The 15,146-nt window shown below is 35.1% G+C and overlaps 1 protein-coding gene across 4 annotated transcripts; it reads left to right on the top strand.

Annotated features, from left to right (window-relative positions):
• Positions 1 to 707: 707 nt before the first annotated feature.
• LOC128856779 (dual specificity phosphatase 29) lies at positions 708 to 11,592 on the top strand. Of its 4 annotated transcripts, none has more exons than XM_054092097.1 (6): positions 708 to 1,185; positions 1,942 to 2,001; positions 5,788 to 5,963; positions 6,578 to 6,706; positions 9,833 to 9,957; positions 10,029 to 11,592. In XM_054092097.1, the coding sequence occupies exons 1-6, from the start codon at positions 1,168 to 1,170 to the stop codon at positions 10,232 to 10,234; spliced, it is 714 nt and encodes a 237-aa protein (XP_053948072.1). In that variant the 5' UTR covers positions 708 to 1,167; the 3' UTR covers positions 10,235 to 11,592. The 4 variants fall into 4 exon arrangements, with proteins under 4 accessions (XP_053948072.1, XP_053948074.1, XP_053948073.1 ...); XM_054092098.1 differs by having other exon boundaries at positions 709 to 1,185; positions 9,860 to 9,957; XM_054092099.1 differs by lacking the exon at positions 1,942 to 2,001.
• The last annotated feature ends 3,554 nt before the right edge of the window (positions 11,593 to 15,146 follow it).

Raw genomic sequence — 15,146 nt, 5'->3', positions numbered from 1 at the left:
TTCTTGCCACACCATCAACCGGCGCGTTTTAATTTTTTTTCGTATATGACTAACGCAATCTTAAAACATTACTTTAATCGAATAAGTCAAACTGCACAAGATTATGATCCATAAGGATACGAAAGTGTAGGAAAACGACTGCTATTTCTCAAAACGGCAATAATAATAATAATAACAATTTTTTTGTTGGTTACAAATGGCTTTAGTTATGTACGATTACTGATGTGGAGTAGAATTAACAAACATTTTTAGAGATTTCGTTTTTTTATAGTTCTGAATAGTTTTGTTTAATGTTTTGTTCTATTATTTGTTACTAGCAAAAGTACCTTATATTTGCATTCATAATTATGGTTCGTGCGCCCCTGAATCAGGAGACCTTTTAAACACAATTTGTAAAATGAACACCTTAAGATTTCTCTGTATTATTATGTATAGGATTTTTAAATTAGTTTATCTTAAATTTTAAATGGTTTTATTTCACCTTACGTTTAAATGCTTTCAGTGATAGAATTTTTACTTAGTCGAGGGATTACTCAAAAAATCCCAAAATCCCAAAATACCTGGATAAAAATTTTTAGATTATACTAGCATCCCTAATATATACATACATACGAATGTATGTACATGCAAATGTGTCCATAGTCAAAAGCTTTTGAGAATGAAAAAAGAGCTTTCGTTTTCCCTGAAACAATTTGAAAGAGAAAATTGCGATTGTGCAATTCAGTCGCAAAAAGAACGTCATACCAGGTTTTAATGACAATGACTAAAGTAGAAGTGAATTGCATATCAGGGTTAGACGGTTGAAAGTTTTTTTCGGGTTAAGAAGCGCGAAAAGCCAAACAAATTTGTTATATACACACATACATGTGCACCGATGAGAATAATTAAACATTCTACAAATCAATAAGCGTTGCGAACTTATTTTCCGGACACTTAAATTGCATTGTGCCATCCGTACTTGCATATTTTTTTAATCCTATATATGTATATACATATGTATGTAAGTTAATAACCTACGTAGAAATTTACAAATCGTAAAAAGCATTACAGCAAAACGTAATAAGCGTATGTAGATACATACATACGAGTATCAGTAAAAGTGAACTCGATACATACATATCTTGGAAAACTTCGACTGGAGACTGTTGACACAATAAGTTCAGCAAAATGTCATGGAGATATACGGTATGCATAAGTCTCGATTAACATATTTCCAACAAATATTATAAATAGCAAATATGAGTATATAAATACGCCAAAAAAATACCTAATTCAACCTTCACTGATCAAAACCATAAAACTCTAATAAAACAGTGAAATTTTAAGACAAATACTTAATTTTCGACGTATCTATGCTACAAAGCCTTTAAAAAGCCGATATGTACGAAAATTTAATTGTAAAACAGCCAAATGTTTATACGTCGAAAGTGTCGACTGTGATTAAATATGTGCAGCGAGAGTGTCGCTATGGGCTGGCAATTATGAATGTAAAAAATACATTTGTTAATAATGGATGGAGCAGCTCAAAATTATTGCAGTGATCAATAACATCTCCACGTAAAAGTGGGCAGTTGGCTTTGGACAAATAATCACATTTGTCGCACATATCTATGTGCATATGGTACTTGTATGGATATATGTACAAGTGTAGGTGTAATTATTTAGTATATGTTTACTTAGTGTCAATCAATGAGAGGGTGCATTCCACTCAATGCTAGTGTGTACATGTATCCATGCTGTGTGCATGCATACCATACAACATGAACATGAACATACATATCATTTGTACATACATAAATGTATAATATATTTCAATCCAATCCATTTTTTTTCTATTTAATACTCGTAGTGGAAAACTTAAAAAAAATATATGTACGTGGGAGGTTTTTTCTCAATATACACATATGTACAATATATACTTATTATTCTGTTATATTTCAGCCCTTTACTGACAGGTACAGCACCAATATAGGAGAAAGATACAGTTCATTATATTATCAGGTATATTTTAAATGTGTATGGAAGATATTCCGTGTCGTGGCTCAGCTTTTCGAGGTCAGAGATATTGTGCTTCCACTCCTGAAAATTGTAAAAATATATTAATAAGAAATTACTAGCACGTTACTCTCCCAGAAAACTGATAATTGTTTGCAGAAACCAGCGTAAGAGTTCGCGCCAACTCATTGCATTGCAATTAAATCTTCAAAGTGTATGGGCGCTACAGAGGTACCAGTCTTTTGAAGGCAAATGCCTTTTTATCGCCAAGCATGTCAAATCATTGAAAAATAAATAAAAAATAAAAACAAAATGCATATAACAAGTGGTTTTCAAGAGTTAATATTTTTAGTTTTTTGGTTGGTAGAGCTTTCAAGGTGATAAAAAACTGAACGGTGAAAAAGCTGGAAGCTAAAAATAGAAATAAACACGATTTCTCCAGGAGTTGGGCCACAATACACTCGATATATGTATATGAATATATGTATGTGTACCTCTTTTCAAGTACAAAAATGCATGCATTATTGTGCCTTTAGGAAATTTTGGCATTTCGCAAATCTTTTTTTTCATGCTTTATGTACAATAATAACTGTAACTGCCTAAATTAATCAAACGCAACATATTCACAGTTATGCTGAATATTATAAGCATGCATATGTTTGCTTATTGATATTTGAGATCATTCGAATACCGAGTCTTAACTCATTTAAGATTTACAATAACCCTATTTCTAATTAGTACTCACATATATACAGGGTTGACTCCAAATTCTTTTCAAGTTGTGGTGGGCACCTTGGTTTTTTCTCGCGAATGCAGAATCGCACAGCGGCTGAAGGCAGAAGGTGACCTCGATTAGAAAATGGTTTGTCTATTAGAAAATGGCAAAACTCCGATTTCTGCCATGAAAAACAACTTCTTAAGAACATCTCCCGTTCCAAAGCGATTCCTCTCCTTTTCTAGGCCAGCATCAAGACACACAACATAAATTGGAAAGGATGTGTAGGGGTTTCCAATAACAGGTGTTATTGGTGAATGGATTGCGATATCGAGAGATGATTAACGTTTTTTATGGTCGGAATTGGATGGTATTGATCGGGACAACGTTTATTTTTAACAAGACGGCGCTACGTGTCACACAAGCAACGAAACCATTGATTTTTACGGATAAAGTTTCCGGGCCGTGTTATCTCTCGAAGAGGTGATTACAATTGGCCACCGAGATCTTGTGATTTAACACCTTGTGACTTTTTTCTTTGGGACCACGTAAAAGAGAAGGTCTACGCCAACAGCCCAGAGTCTATTCAATACCTAAAAGATGGAATTCGTGAGGCTATCGAGGACATAAGACAGCCACTTTGCAATTCGATTATGGAAAATTTCATGAAAAGCATATTGCCCTGTAAGCGTGGTCGTGGTGGTCATTTGCCTCATGTTATTTTTCACTATTAACGGCATACCTTCCTCCTTATAATGAAGTAAACATCCGATCATTTATATTAAAAAGGAGCATTTTTCTTTGCATATCAAAATTGCACCTCTTATTGGAAAACCCTGACGTGCCACTTATTCCTATATATACATAAAGATTTTACATTTTGAGTAAATGAAATTTAGAAAGGTCCATTCTTATTATTATTATTCGCCGCAGCCGAGTGGCATTGCACGTGACTGCCATTCGATAGTGAAGGGGTTCAAAATCTACTGTTGGCACGAAACACCGAAATGATAGGCAATATTTTTTCTTATAGCGGTCGCCCAATTGCAGAGGATTGCAAACGTCCGAATGTATTTCTGCCACAACAAAAGTCTACATAAAAAACCATCTGTCATTCGGAAGTGACATAAAACTGTAGGTCCTCCATCTGTAGGGCAACAATGTGGCGCACACCTTAAATTAAAAAGAGGAAGAATACCCAACAAAATACCTAAATATTATTATTATTTATGAAGAATGCCTAGAATTTTGGACTTGAGTTGATCAAGTTTAGTGTTAATATTAGATTATAAGTACGAGTGTATGTGTTCGAATATGTGTGCATGAGTTTTTACTAATATACATACAAATAAATGTACGTTTTAATTATTTTTGTTGATGCAGGTATAGGTATAGGTAAATTTATAGATGGTTTGCATACCAGATAAATTTTAAGTACTTCGTTTTCGTAACAGATTTTTTAAAATCTAGCGATGGTATTTTCAGAAGTAATCTGAACAACGAGATAATAAAAGAAATAGCATATACCTGTGTAGTTAGTGCACACGTTTTCTATCGGACAGAGCCACGCGGTGTTTTCAATAACAAAAATCAGTTTAAGCCCACACCATCTCTTAACAGAGTTCTTAGTAAGCATTTGATTCACAAATAAACTATTTATTCATACGTACAGATGCTGTGGTATAAATTGTCGTCGTTTATACCACTGGCAAATAGCCAACATATATATGTATATAAATAAAAATTCTTAGTACTGGGCTATTTTTATTTGATGAGTATGCAAAGAAATTCTGGCATGTACAGGCAATAACGAATTATTCAGGGTCAAAGTACAATAGCTAAAATCATATACATGTATCTCGACATATGCTCCTATACATAGGTAACATTTTCAACAAGTGAAAGGAAAATTTGCAAACACTTGTTTTTGGTATTCCCAGCCAATTATTGAAACGAATAAATTAATTAACCTATAAAAGAGAAAAAAAATTAACACTGTTTATTTTGCAATTAATTAATGTGATAATTATAATAATTAGAGTTTCGATAGAATGTAATTTCCAAATCCCAAAACAGATAATATCTCCAATATTGTTAAATACCTGAAACTATTTCTTTTCGCTTTTACAATTATAAAGGTCAGTTAACGGATATTTTTTAAATTGTATTGGCGAAGCATGGTTTCGGGAGTACTGGAACATAATAATGCAAACCTCAATCCAAATTCAATACTAAGACTCCTAAAAGTGGATAAATGACCGATGCGCAGGCTACATTATATAGTTAACCGAATGTTAGCGCAGGGTTCGTCTATCCTGGTTCTGCACTTTCTGCACCTATTGAGTTCAAGCTATCAAAATGTTTTACTCCTTAAGAATTTTTAGAACCACCTGTATGAGTATCTGTGTGGCGATCGAGCCAAACTTTCTGAATAACACCTACGTGAGGGGTGATTCTGTTTGCCTTCTTTAAGATGGATGACACATTTATATACATAACTCCATAAGATATTAGCTTTGGTTCTTAGTTTTGTCTTAGAAGGTACAGAATGAAATTGAGTTAATACTTGTAACTTTTTCAGCTTAAAATGAGAAATGATAACATAATTTTAGATAATCTTAGGACTAAACCCTGCACGAAGTCGAGATAATAGCATGCAGATAAAGCCCACCGATTCGTAAGCAGCACTAATGCCTTTTTACGTAAATTTTTCGTATATGTATGGACATTTCTATAAAAATACTATACTAATACTTCAAGTCAGCTTTTTTATTTTAAACTAATTTTTTAAATTGAAAGTACCTAATGCAAATGAGTATGTACTATATACATACATACATATCGTCGACATCATTTAAAAATATCTTAAATGACATTTTGGATTTTCTATGTAGCTTCAGTTTCGAGTTTTTTGTAATCCAATAATTTGGATGGTATCGATTGAAATTAGTTTCAAAATCGGAATCTCGGAAAAATGTCATTTGTGATGTTGAAGATAACTTTTATGTACCTATTGTATGTATGTACAGTACACAAGTGCAATAAATATTTTTAAATATTTTCTGTTTATTTGAAAGTCGCCGAGCAGATTGGAATCATCCAGTTCAGACCAAACTACCGGGCGTCAACTGCAGAGAGTTCTCCATTATTCAATGGCCCCGGGCAGAAATCTTCCTGGTTTGCGAAGAACCGAGTGTGCCATACATGATGTTGATTGTGATGAAGTGTATCCCGGTATTTACATTGGTGATGTGTAAGTAGCATACCTAACCAAACTTACATAACCACATATATGAGTAAATATAACTGCCAAGAACGATTAAATACAAGATTGCATGGGTCCCAGGTCTGTGACGCCAGCACAGAAAATAATCAAATGAAAATAATAGGGAGAATAAGCGAAAGAATGACAGAATACCTTGTAGAAAGCAAGGAGAAAACTGCATTTAGTGGTTTTATAACTCTTGCTGCTTTCATAATTTAACACGGGTTCCTTATTTGTATTATTTTGTTTAGTTTAAAAAACAAAATAATCACTGATTGGTTCACAAAAAAAAGTAACTGTGCTCAAAAGGTTTGTTTATTTTCTGTGCTGACATCACTCAAACGTCAAATTCGTCAAGAGCAAACTAGCGGCCTGCGAATGATACGACCCATAAATTTTCTACATCTACATACATATATAAAATAAAGTTTGTGATCAAAATTTAAAATTGTATCACAAAATGAACCAAGGGCAACGACTGCAGGTGTCACAATTATACGTGCGACCTTGTTATACTCGTATACCATTGCTTCATCTACATATGTATATACATATATATGTACATAATTGGCGCTTTCTTCATATATGCATGTATATTTCAGAGCTGCTGCAAAAAACAAATCTTTCCTACGAATGATGGGAATCACTCACGTGCTGAATGCCGCAGAAGGTTGTCGCTACGGTCAGGTGGACACTGGACATAGTTACTATCGTGATATGCCCAGCATAAGGTGTGCTTAAAAACTTTAACCCACATGCAGTACGCACTCGGTAATCGCAACCCTTGATACCAGCATTTCAATATAGCTTTATAATATTTTTTTATATATTACAATTTTTAAAAGATTTGCCGTTTATAATTTTTCGTTTTTTTGCTAGGTGCAATAATAAATTTTTCTATTAGTTGCGATTACCGAGTATGATTATATACTTATACATGTACATATGTGTAGTATGTACATAGTACAGCAGCAAAAAATATTTATATGAATGCATGTTTATTTTACTTTTTAATTATCTTCTTTATTTATATCATCATCCTCTTGTAAAAGCAAATAACTTCAACCAACACTTTGTGAAATTTTGTTTTCAACACACCGAAATTAAGAAATCATTTTTTGTCAGTTAATCATATAGCTTTCTTTTGGTTTCAAAAATCTATATTTTTCCCAACCCAATTTGCAAAGATCCTATTAGTGGCTTCTAGTTTTATCTCACGACTCGCTCAGACCATATTCGCCTCAAGATCTTTAATTGCTTCTGGATTCTCCAAAAAAACCTTACCACCTTGTCTAAGAGTTAAGTACGACATTGACGGGCAGTCATTATTTGAATCAAGACAAAGTTGACAGTGTCACAATCGACTGGTCTTAAATCATTCGTGACTTCATTAGTGAACTTTCAAGTCCGATTTTATATACTTAGGTGTACACATGTACATATGTAGAAATTGAAATGTTTTTATTGAATGAGTCTTCTTCAAAATCTAAAGGTCGTGTAAGCGACGATTTCAGGACTGAATTTTATGCGAAGGAAGAAATCAAACCTCTCTAACCTCTCGAATTACAAAAATATTTTTCGAGTTGCGGTCATGCAACAGTGCTCGAAAAAGTTAAAATTTCAGCGCTTAGATATGTAACTACTCCTAATATTTATTACTCTATCATGAAAAAATAATACGAGGAGCACCTAAATAAATATGTATACCGTGAATATATAGTATGTAACCAGAAAGTGGAAAAACTATGGACAAAAATATCTAAATAAAAGCGAAATGGCTTTGTGTTTTTAAAATATTCCTACGTTTTCTTTTGGCTTATAACGTCACATCCAAGCAGCTGATTGGCAGCGTCAAACCACAAAATATAGCGGAACCTTGAAAACGCAATCACTTTATCTTCTTCCTCATTTTCTTAGGAAGTATTTTGTTTGAATCAAGTAAAACGCTACCTGTTGGGCCAAATATTGTTTATACTTATATGTATGTATGTGTTTATATAGTAAGTACATTTCATACGAGCATTTAATTTCACAGTGAATGCTGGAGCAAGTCTGATGATTTTAGCATAAAACTATCTAAAGATATATTTTTATATTTCACTGACGCAGTACACTTATTACTCTTACACTTATTACTTTGTTTGGTGGTATTGGTATGCCATATAACGGAATGCACAATCACACAAATATGAAAAAATGATAAACAGCAGCAACAGTGGCACACCCACTGTGGGTAAATGTGTACATCTCGATAACGGCTTAATAAAATTCTCTACAATAAACATTAAACAAAAATTAACAGCCAGCCCAAATTAAAGTTTACTAAATTGGCGCGGGTATGTAAAGTTATATATACTATAAGTTAGTACCTACATAAAGTTCGGTGCCGACCGAATTTAGCCATTCTTACTTGTTGCGCCTAAGTGTGATATATACATACTCGTATAAGTACATATGCGTGTACATATACATACATGCAAAATAGGATTTATTCTTCTTGTTACTCTTCTATGTACTCAAATACAAAAGACCACAAGCATTAGCCGTTAAGTGAAAGGAAGTGAATTTTTCGTTGAGAATAATTGACGTTACGTGTGTTTTAGCCGGAAATTTCACCCCGCTGCCCCTAATTGAGCTACATGCATATATGCATACAATTTTACTCGCTATTTTCCTTAGGTTTAAACACGTATCCAGACACATACATAAAGGGTGTTTTTTTTAGAGGTTAGGTTTTCAAGTTGGCACTACTTTTTTCGTAGATGGTCTTTTTGACAGCTGTCACTTGATTTATGCTCAGTTTGGTTTGCCATTTCATAATGAATAGACTTACACCTGAACAACGTTTGCAAATCGTGCAAATTTATTACGAAAATAATGGTTCGGTTCGCGCGACGCATCACAAGAAAATTTTGTTCAGCGATGAAGCTCACTTTTGGTTGAATGGGTATGTCAATAAGCAAAATTGTCGCATTTGGAGTGAACATAATCCACAAGCCATTGCTGAGACGCCGTTACATCCTCAAAAAGTCACTGTTTGGTGTGCTCTATGGGCAGAGGGAATCACTGGTCCATATTTCTTTAAAAATGAAGCCGGCCATAATGTTACAGTCAATGAAGAGCGTTATAGAGCCATGATTAATGACTTTTTCGTGCCTGAATTGGACGATGTTGATGTGGACGACCTTTGGTTCCAACAAGACGGCGCTACATGCCATACAGCCAACGCAACAATCGATTTATTGAAGGAAACTTTTGGTGAGCGCATTATCTCGCGCCGTGGACCTGTGGCGTGGCCTCCAAGATCGTGCGATATAACACCGCTGGACTATTTCTTGTGGGGCTATGTGAAGTCGCTTGTCTACGCAGATAAGCCCGAGACGATTGACGTCTTGGAAGAGAATATTCGGCGCGTTATTGCTGACATACGGCCCCAATTGCTGCAAAAAGTGGTCGAAAATTGGAATTTATTCGAGCCAGCCGCGGCGACCACTTGCCCGAAATCATTTTTAAAACATAATGGCAAACCCTTATCTTTATAATAAAGCTAAATTCTTGGCCATAACATTAAATTATATACGTTTTATTTCATCTTGAAAACCTAACCTCTAAAAAAACACCCTTTACATACCAAGGATGATAGATTTTTAATTCTTTTCACCATGCCTACATACATACCATTCATATGTATATATGGATATGTGTGCATGTATGGACAAGGATAAGTGTGTTACTAAAAAAATTACCGAAAATAAATAGAAATTATTAATAATATCACACTCCATGGATTGGCTTTGTTGGCTTACCAATCTACAATTTGTTATTTTCGGTAAAAAAAACTGTTGACAACATTGTAGAAGAAACAACAAAGATACTATTTTCAGGTATATGGGCTTCCCAATGATTGATGCTCCTACAACCGATATATCCCGATACTTTTACGTCGCTGCGAAGTTCATTGATAGCGCCATAAGCAGTGGAGGTAAGCGAAACGCAATTATTTTGTTATCATATAAGTATGTAAACGCGTTTATTTCAATTAATACATTTCAGGAAAAATTCTTGTTCATTGTTTGGTGGGCATGTCAAGATCTGCCACATGTGTATTGGCTTATTTAATGATTTGCCGCAAAATGTCTGCTTCAGAGGCGATACGAAAGGTGCGAATGCGGCGTGAGATTCGGCCAAATGAAGGATTTTTGCAGCAACTGGCCGATCTGGATATGGAGTTGAAACGAAAAAATCTTTACCCATACTAATGTGCACCCATCTAAAATAATCTTCGGAAAGTGCTCGCACTAAAACATAAATCTATTACAAACTAATATGTGTGTGCATACATATGTATATTCTAAGAAATGCATGTCGCATACGTTATATGTACACATCTGTGAATATAATGCTTGCATAAGCCTAGTTATAAAGCCGAAATGGGCAAATAATTATGTATGTACGTCTTTTCGATACAAAGTACCTTTACAATTCGACAATAACACATAAATACCATACCTATGTATGTGTATACATATAAAGGTTTTTCTAAACTTTCCTTATGTATGTACATACGTATATATGTATGTGCGTGGGTCTGAACTTTATGTATCAAAATATACATGTACATATGCATACATACGCAAAAGGTAACGACTTTAATATTAAAAATAACCGTAATTCATGTTTTACCGAATCGAGTTTTTAACGGATTTTTATGTATAACCTCTAAATACACCTTCACTAAAAAAATTATTGCCTTACTATGAAAACTAACAGTAATACAATTATTGAAAAGGAAAACTTAAAAAACTAAAACAAGTAACCCTCTTCTGGTTATATTTGCGTTTAGTTTATTCATTGTTCAGTATATGAATTAGGGCCTTTCTATATTAAGGTAACGATATGTACATATGTACATACATACAATGTAGATATAGACATCTGTGCGTGAGCACACTCGGGAGCAGGTCACAATATGGACATGTGCAGATTTTTGTACAAAAGTAACCAATCTTTTTGACTTTGAAGAGTTCAACTGATTAGTAGCTAGGAACGAACTCGCCTGGTAGCGCCCATTCTTAGGCTGATTTCAATCAAGTTCAGTAATAACTTTACCATGCCCACTTAGGTTATGTTTATACGCTTGCACACATGTCCATACATCCATGAACAAACATACAAAATTGCAGGACTACATACTTGTACCACCTATTTCCTGGCCGAAGTCTTATGGCTTCTTTGCAGCTATGTATAATGTATGTGCAATTGTACGTACGCATATTGAATAAAACTAAGGGCATTTTCCTTTAAACTCATTCAGAAACACACATTCTAGTAAATTTCAAAGAAAATTTAGCACATTATTTACATACATTTTCACACGGGTGAAAATGTTTATGCCGTTGACGAAAAAGAGAAAGTTGTAAATTGCTACATAATAGAATACAAAATAGTTACTAAATAAACTAATGTCGTAATCCATATAGATGTATAATATACATTGTATATACTCCTTTATAGAGGATAAGTGAATATTTTTGTTAAAGTCTATATAAAGATATTTCAATGAGCTAAAAATAAATCAGACCAAGTGAAAAAATGATTATAAAATCCATACGTATAATTTTGGAAAGTTGTTTAATTATTAGCACATGCAAAATTTTCCAGTTTTCTACAGTGCACCTGCAGGCAGAAGATCTGGAAATCGTTTCTATTGCGATCTCTTTAACGTGCATTCTGTTCAGCGTTGCTGTTTTTTTTTCGTATTCTATGGTTAAAATTCAAAAATAGTGACTAATTCGCTGAAATTTCATATTAGGAAGCGGTAAGTACAACAGTTTTAAATTATTTTCATATACATATATAATATATGCGCGTGTACACCCGATCTCCTCCTCCTATTTGTGGTACGCGTCTTGATGTTGTTCCACAAATGGAGGAACCTTTATTTTGGTCTTTTACCGAGATTTGAACCTAAGTTCTCCCTGAATTCCGAATGACAGTTACGCACCAACCCCTTCAGCTACGGCAGCCGCCAAATAAAATTTATTTATTTTCATACAATTTTGTTCTTGGTGGCTTTTACAGAATCGGTTGTTTCGAGTGACAACAGCACAGAAAATAAACAAAAATCATTTATCATCACAAAAATCATTTTTCATTCCATTAAAATCTTCCGCCAGGAGCAGAAGATGTAATTATGAAAGGTGTTATTATAAGTAAATAGGAATCTTGACAGGTTAATCAATATCATGACGAAAGACGCGAAGCGAATGAGAAGAAATCGGCATTACTGAATTTATGTGAATTCTCAATGAAAGGGACATGTATGTAGCTTAAATGTTATAAATGCGCATTTCGACCACGATTTCACGTAACTCAGAGTTTCAAAACATATCATCCTGGATTTCTGCGCTGGTGAGTTTTCATGCAGTCACTAACTTTATTATTTTTGGTTATGTTTATAGTGTTTTGATACAAATTATTTTTAGTTTTCATCAATACCGAAGAGGTGCGTAGGCGTTAATACTCCCAGTTGAGGAGCATAACACCATGCCAGTAAGCAGTTTCTACTGGAGTGCTACCGCAGGAACCACCCAACAGTATCCTATTGTAAGCAAAGCCACCTCCTAGGCACGTCAGAAGCCATCTCCACCAAATCACCCACGAGATCCAGACGTACATCAGACATCCACACTTATATCAGGCAAACTGCTCCAGCTACCTCGAGAGACTTACATATATTATTCTGGCATAATTGCGTTTTTAGTCCGGGAGCCAGGGGTCGATTTTGAACTACGTTTTTATACCGTTAAATTCTTGACTATACTTGTGATTTAGCTTTCATGAATAACGAAAGTGAACGTCAGCTGGCGCACCCGCGGTGGGTGTGATTGTGGGAGGGTACGAAACGTGTCGAAAAAAAATGTCTACCAACTCATTTTATACCGGCTGAAATTTTTTTCATGTATTGTTGAAATTTAGTAGAATAAAAAAAATAGTCAGCTGCGCAGTAAAGGGGGGAAAACACATCATTCTACTAACTGTCAACTATACATGAATAAAATTTCAGCCGGTATATTATGAGTTGGTAGACATTTTTTTGCGACACGTTTCGTACCCTCCCACAATCACACTCACCGCGGGTGCACCAGCTGACGTGCACTTTCGTTATTCATGAAAGCTAAATCACAAGTATAGTTAAGAATTTATCGGTATACAATTGAACTCCAAGATCGACCCCTGGCTCCCGGACTAAAAATTATGTAAAAAAATTTCAATCGGCCTAAAGTAGTTTTACTTTTTAATTTATTTTACAAGCTCGCCTGTTCAGCTGACGTATTTGCCCCCCTCTACGGCGCAGCTGACTATTTTTTTTTTATTCTACTAAATGTCAACAATACATGAAACAAATTTCAGCCGGTATTAAATGAGTTGTTAAAAATTTCTTTTCGACACGTTTCGCAGCATCCCACGTACGTACCCACCGCTACTGGACCAGCTGACGGTTGGTTTCGACATCCACTGGATGACGTCTGCCTTCAGTATTAAAATCAGTCGGCATGAAATGATGAGGTCAAAATGACCCCTGGCTCCCAGACTATTTGCATATTATAGCAGGTTAAACTCTAACCTATCCAGAATTGACCTAGGCTTACTCAACATAACGCACGCCTTCTTCGAAAGAGGCACATCTCAAAATTCCTCAATTATATAGAATTTACTCATTGGCGGCCGCCGTAGCCGAATAGGTTGGTGCGTGACTACCATTCGGAATTCACAGAGAGGTCGTTGGTTCGAATCTCGGTGAAAGCAAAATTAATAAAAACATTTTTCTAATAGCGATCGCCCCTCGGCAGGCAATGGCAAACCTCCGAGTGTATTTCTGCCATGGAAAATCTCCTCATAAAAAAAAATATCTGCCGTTCGGAGTCGGTTTGAAACTGTAGGTCCTTCCATTTGTGGAACAACATCAAAACGCACACCACAAATAGGAGGAGGAGCTCGGCCAAACACCTAACAGAAGTGTACGCGCCAATTATTTATTTTATTTATTTTTTTTTAAATCTGTCTACAAATACGCAAACCTCTATCTCACATTTTTTGTTGTATGTTGTCGCCAGTTAGGCCTCTTTCCTAGTTATGATTGGCAATGGCAAACCTCCGAAGTGTATTTCTTTTCTGCCACGAAAAAGCTCCTCATAAAAATCGTTTGCCGCTCGGAGTCGGCTTAAATCTGTGACTCTCTCCATTAGTGGAACATCAAGACGCACACACACACTTTCTTGCCACAGTGTCTTCCGCATAGAAACGCAAAAAATTGCATTTTGAGGCTTTATATTAATTTTTGCATTCAGAATTTAACACACGGTATTTTTCATTTCGTTTTCATTTCATTTCACTGAATTTTCACAAACATGTAATTTCTAATTTTTTTCTTTATTGTGTTCATTTGTTTCGCATTGGAAAGGTAGCTGACGTCAGACCCGTCAAAATCGCGAAAAATAAAGTATCTGTTTTGGAAGTGCGTCACCTATTGTATTCAATTCGCCTTGCATTAGTAACATCATCTAATTCGAATTCGCCTTCGTGTTAGGCATAAACATACGCAATGTGGATTTCTTTAGACCCGACTTACACGAGGAGACATCTGGAAGGGAAACATTTTGTTCAAGGGCGAAGGACGGTCGGGGAAGAGAGAAGGGATTTTGTCTCCCGTACTCGGCGACACGCTTTGCTCTTTTTATTCGTATTTCTTATCTCAAAGCAATTTTTGACAGTTGCTTCATTCGTTTTCTTCTTTTGTGGAAGAAAGTTCTAAGATAGCTAAAATATGATACAAATGCTTTGGTTTCGATGTTGTCAACATATCTTTGAAATACCGCGTCAATTGTTGTTTTTGATCTCATTCTCTCTCAGTTTGTTTTACGGAAGGTTTCACTTCTATCGCGTCTAACCGTTAGACTGGTATTTTTTTTTATACATATGTATGTATGCTATACTATGGCCTAGCCTATGTACGTACATACATATTTGTATTCTGAACTTCCAGCAAAACAATGCTTATTAATATACACATATGCATCTACATACAACCGCACACACAGGCCACTCACTTTATTCCTGTAAATGCGTATGTCGTCCAAAGCTAAAATTCTATGCCTAGCGACTACAAGA

Source organism: Anastrepha ludens, chromosome 3, assembly GCF_028408465.1.
Source record: "Anastrepha ludens isolate Willacy chromosome 3, idAnaLude1.1, whole genome shotgun sequence".
NCBI lineage: Eukaryota > Metazoa > Arthropoda > Insecta > Diptera > Tephritidae > Anastrepha > Anastrepha ludens.
This window is presented reverse-complemented; position numbering and strand designations above follow the sequence as displayed.